This window comes from Montipora capricornis, chromosome 9 (assembly GCF_036669925.1).
Source record: "Montipora capricornis isolate CH-2021 chromosome 9, ASM3666992v2, whole genome shotgun sequence".
NCBI lineage: Eukaryota > Metazoa > Cnidaria > Anthozoa > Scleractinia > Acroporidae > Montipora > Montipora capricornis.
The window spans coordinates 37,268,516-37,273,601 of NC_090891.1; the positions used below are offsets into that span (position 1 = coordinate 37,268,516).

At 40.7% G+C, this 5,086-nt stretch overlaps 1 protein-coding gene across 2 annotated transcripts; it reads left to right on the forward strand.

Moving 5' to 3' along the window:
- The first annotated feature begins 405 nt into the window (after positions 1-405).
- Positions 406-4,952, forward strand: LOC138016042 (uncharacterized). Of its 2 annotated transcripts, none has more exons than XM_068863202.1 (2): positions 406-592; positions 1,823-4,952. In XM_068863202.1, exons 1-2 carry the CDS (start codon positions 432-434, stop codon positions 3,900-3,902), a joined length of 2,241 nt encoding a protein of 746 aa, XP_068719303.1. In that variant the 5' UTR covers positions 406-431; the 3' UTR covers positions 3,903-4,952. The 2 variants fall into 2 exon arrangements, with proteins under 2 accessions (XP_068719303.1, XP_068719305.1); XM_068863204.1 differs by having other exon boundaries at positions 420-592; positions 1,827-4,952.
- The last annotated feature ends 134 nt before the right edge of the window (positions 4,953-5,086 follow it).

The following is a 5,086-nucleotide window of genomic DNA, read 5'->3' on the forward strand; positions in this document are numbered from 1 at the left end:
GCGGTGTCTGCTTCTGTCCAGGTTTTCAGACCGACCACCTGTAGGTCTTTCTCGGTGGATATTATCTTCATCTGACAGAAATCAAACGGATGCTTTCCAGAAAGCCAAAACCTTTTCTTCTGGGCTGAAGTCAAATGGAAAAGTCCGTTTTGGTTCGGCCCGACCGAGACGTGCCGTTCGATTTACAGAAATTCTCGTTTCCAGTCCCATTTCATTGTGATGTAACCAAAATTTCGGTCGAAACGTAAATGAAACAACTCGGTCCGGTTGGAAATTGACTTTTGATGAAAAATGTCGCTCCATTAATTTTCCTTGGTTAGTTCCACTGGTCTCAGACCTGATGGTCAGCACCCAACCTGTCGTGACATAAATAATTTTGTCACGCGATCCCTGACATTTGGTTTCCGGGTTGCAAATACTTTCGGTTCACCATGCTGTCGTGGTTGAAGTCCATTCTCATGTTATTTTTCTTTCAATTTTCAACAAGAAGAAACATCACCCTCGTTTTCAAGAACATATGGCTTCAACTTCTGATCCAATGGAGAAAGATTTGCTATTTTCTGAGAAAGAGGGTCGGTTTGCCTCTGTGCAGGTACTTGCTGTACGATATATTTCCGGATCTTGTGTCTATGATTATCTTTATTTTCATCTTTAATCAAGGCAATTGCCACTAGCGCTTTCTAATACATCTGCATCGAAGATTCAGGGGCCAACACCGGGGACACGATGAAAATGCTTTTTTAAACTGGATCGAAAGTAGAAGCAATCCCGGCTTGTAGCCAGAAACTAGTCACAGAGATCTGATGTTATGTAGCTTAAGGTTTTATATATCGAATTCAATAGATATTTCATTTCAATATGGAACTAGAAAAATCAGCTACTCTCATTTTCTCAAATGATGTTGCCTCTCTTTAATACGTTCGGGAAGTACAAGTCCGGGTTATTTAAGAAAATGGATTTTAGCCTACAGGTCACTGCACGCAATAGAAACAACAAAATTATTTGCAAAATATCGCCAATACTTTGACCATTTCGGCAAATATGGCCGGATTGTGGCGAATGTTTGTCAAATTGCCAAATGTATGTAAGTCAGTTCAATACATGGTGGCCAGCCATGTTGGCGAATCTGGCTATTTTGGCAAATTCTTGTCAAATCGCCAAATGTATGTAAATTAGGTCAATACGTCGTGGCCAGCCACGTTGGCAAATCTGGCGAGTATTAGTTCAATCTCATTGTATGAGTTTGCTCACTTATTTTTTCTTAATTCTTAAAATTCTGAAAACTTGCCTTTCATTAATTATAAATCACTAGTTTGTGAACGACTAAGACATTTACATCTACTGTGATAAATTGATAACTGTTTGTCCATACAACGTTATATGTATTTTTTACGCAAGGGCAAAGTTTTCGTGGCCTTCAGGCAAATTGTTGTGGACCCGCTGCCAAACTTTGCAACTCTCACTACTGCACTTGAGTATGGAAAATGCAGAATAAAGTAAATTAAAAATAAACCATACATAAATAAGGATTTGTGTGAGTTTATTCCCCTAAGCTTCGAGATGATGCCTTTTGTCCATTAAGTAGCATTATGACTATGCAACTAAGGGGGTATTTACATGAGACCGGGATTTTTGTGTGCATTTCTGGACGTATCTCCATTCAGCTGCGCGTTGGAATGTTCTGGTCTCGTGTTAAGTTATGAGCGCCGTTGCCGTTTGGTTGGCTGTCCCCCAAAAACCACAGGCGTTGTTAGATTATTAAACTTAAAGGTTTGTGGCTCTTTTATACTCTTACAATCGCTGTTTCTTTTTTTCTCTTCAGACAGGTTTTTGGGAAAGACGTACCCGCTTCACCACTCTCTTTATTTCTGTACAACATCGGAAAATGGCACGACACAGTGTGGCAAGAGAGGAAGCGTTTTTTGAGCCCTTATATCGCCTTTGAGGAGAAAATAATCGGAGATGTATATGGAATGGGAGAGGTTAGAGTTAAGTACACCGGTAGTTTTAGGGTCGGACTTCAATCTCTTGGAATGTCGGGGTCTGACAATGACATGATGTACATTTACAAGTCGATCCTTGTTGATACTCCACAGAAGGCTACCACCAATGCTCATTTAATCATCCAAACCTCCGAATACCCTGGTCATGTGTATCTCAAGCTGAACGTCTCCAATTCAGTTTTTACACAGCTTTACCACAAGATTGCACTGAACGTGCGCGCGGACAACTTTGGCTTCCCAGCTGCTGAGGAGATAAAAAAGATCTTGCTTGAATCTGGTGTGCAGAGTCTCCAACCCGAGGGGTCAAATGAGTACTTCCTGTCATCCGAGGTCTTCACTGAACTTCATTCTCGTTTCAACTATTTTCGGTTCGGCGGCTGGTTGACCTTTCGCCAATCTGGACCAGCGTCAACTATTCGTTGGAACATATCCACTTTACCGAACTACGTGAACTTTGGAACATTGGATAATGTGTTCGCCCTTCATTGCCCATCCTGGCCAGCAGAGGCTAGGGCTTGGGTGAAAAGGAAACGCAAGTACAGTTGTCAGAAGCCTAACGTTGTGGAGGCAATCTTAAACTATGGGGTTGACCTTGTGCCCAAGCCCAAGAAAGTGGGTTGTGACTCCTTGACAAACTCAACGCGAACCAAATTTTTGTGGAGGCTTTCTTTTTCCATTCCTGAGTTGCTCCTTATCAATTCCTGGAACGATGTTCAGAGAATTTGCTATAGATATGGTAAGACATTGCTGAAAACGAATCTCAGTCATCTTGGAATTCCCAGCTACTGTGGTTTAAACGTCATGTTCTGGATTATAGAAGAGACAGAGTCTGGTCAATGGATTGACCTTCATCTTGTTCATTGCCTGAAGATGTTTTTCGAAAAGCTGGAGCGTTGCTGTCAGGAAGGATTCTGTTCGCATTATTTTGTGCCAGAGAACAACCTGTTTTGGGAAATCCCCAAGGACAAATTACTAAAGGGATCAAGAATATGTCGAGCTATTCGTAAAGAGTTGTACACTTATCTCTGGTTAGACGAGGGTATTTGGTGCTATCTGAATGGCTATTCTCAAACCAATTGGATGGCCTTCAATACCACATCGGTGTTTTACAAAATAACTGACGAGCAAATTCTAATGGACTTTTTGAACAAGTGCTCAAAGGCCGTATCTGACTTGAAACTGCTTTGTGAGAGAAATTTTCGGATTTATTACTGTTTGAAGGTGTACAGAGAATTAGCTGTCGTCTGGCATGCGTCTGAGCAGTACCATGATCGTAAAGAATTTGTTCTCAAAGCTGTCAGAACATTTCTTCAAGATTCAACACACGGGGCACAATCAACAGAGGAGAAGTTAATTGCCAACAGCGTCCGCTTTGCAAACTTGAGGTTCTTAAAAGCATATCTCCAGCAGGTTGCCTCCAACTCTGAGTGTAGTACATTTCATTTTAAAGAACTAGTCCAATTACAGCGCGACATTTCGTGTCAAAGCGACGTCCAGGGTAGTGTTGTTGTGGCTCTTGAATATTACTTGGACGGAAACTTTGAAGCTGCAGCAAAGATGTTGGAAAATACTTCTTTCCCAGAGGAAAGCGACGAAATTACGGGGAGTTTTCCAGTGTTTTCTGCTTTAGAAAGGAATTGTGTCGATCAACACATCAGAGCCTTCAGTTTCAAAGGAAATGCGTATTATTGTCCAGAGATCGTCGTTCGTTGGTACGTGCTATGGCAGTGCTACCTGGCATTGGGAAGGGCCGCCGAACACGTTGCCTCAGCACGCAGAAAACTCAAGGAGTTAGATCTCAACAAGCTCTATCAAGAAAACTTGAGAATAATGAAACCTTTGTTTGAACCTTTTGGAAGATATCTTCAGAACATGGCTATCCGTGAACATGCAAGGTAAAACTCCGCGTGCCTGAATGAGTGCACAAAAACAAATAATATATTTGCTACGGCAATTCTGGGAACTATCAGTTCTTTAAAGGGTTGTAGATTTAGTGCTCTTAACCGAATGTTTGCTTGAAAGTGTTAGCATGTTGAATTGTAAAAAAAGCAAGATGAACAACTGCAGAAGGCAATATCAAGTCATATCGTTAAAAAATGTAACTTATTTCTGAAAGGAATCTTCAGGCAATCGTCATTGCGGTCGTAAAATTTTGGATAGCATAAAGTCAGATACAAGCTTCACCTAACTATACTCGTCGTTCAAATTGGAACTTTGTGAGGACGTATTGTAGGACCGCTCCTCCTATACTTGGTTTTTTGAGATCTGCCTTTATTCTGTCTTACACAAGGTGACTCTTATTATCAATAATTTCTTTCAGATGTTTCCTTAGTGGTAGGTTTAGGGGAGTAAACATATGCAACGTTATATTAATTGAGTCTGTAAAAACCAAACATAAAAACCGGCTGGAGACTTTTGTATTTGAGTCCCAGAGTTGTCAATAGTATTATGGCTCTTGCACTTGTTTGACTCGCAACTTTATTCATGAAACATGCATCTTTTTATTTGTGATGTAACGTTAAATAACAGGGGCAACCAACAAAAATAGTGAAGAGCGCCAGCCCAGGGATCGTGGGCTGATACCTACATGTCATTTCCTGTATTCCTAGTGTAGTGTCCAGCGTTTGCGCACGTGAAGGCCTTTATAACGACTGCTTTGCTTCACTGGGAATGTTTCCTGGCCCTATAAATGCCCATTTGTATAAGCTAACATAGAGAAATACAAACAAATAATAGGATGGTATTTATTCCCCAGCCAATTGCAGGCGAAACAACCTTTTGTGTTGTTGCTATGGCAACATGGGTGGTTAAAAAATAGGCTTAAAAAATGGTTTTTCTTTATTTAAAAAAAAAATCCAGGCGTTAAATTTTTTTCCCACTTCAAATTCACATAAAATCCCTTCTGACAACACTTTTCTAATAAAATTTTGACAGAGACAGCTTTCGAAATTCGCCGTGTATCGTTTTCACTCCATGGTCGTGTCCGTGTATCGTTTTTCTCCATGCGTCATTGACAACATTTACCGGTGCGTGTATTGTCTAGCTACTGATCTTTTGTTTATTTAATGCGAAAATTTCAACGT

Coding starts and splice junctions, on each gene's coding strand:
- LOC138016042 (XM_068863202.1), top strand. CDS start 432: ATGCTGTCGTGGTTGAAGTCCATTCTCATGTTATTTTTCTTTCAATTT. Junction 593..1,822: donor GTCGGTTTGCCTCTGTGCAG/GTACTTGCTGTA, acceptor TTTTCTCTTCAG/ACAGGTTTTTGGGAAAGACG.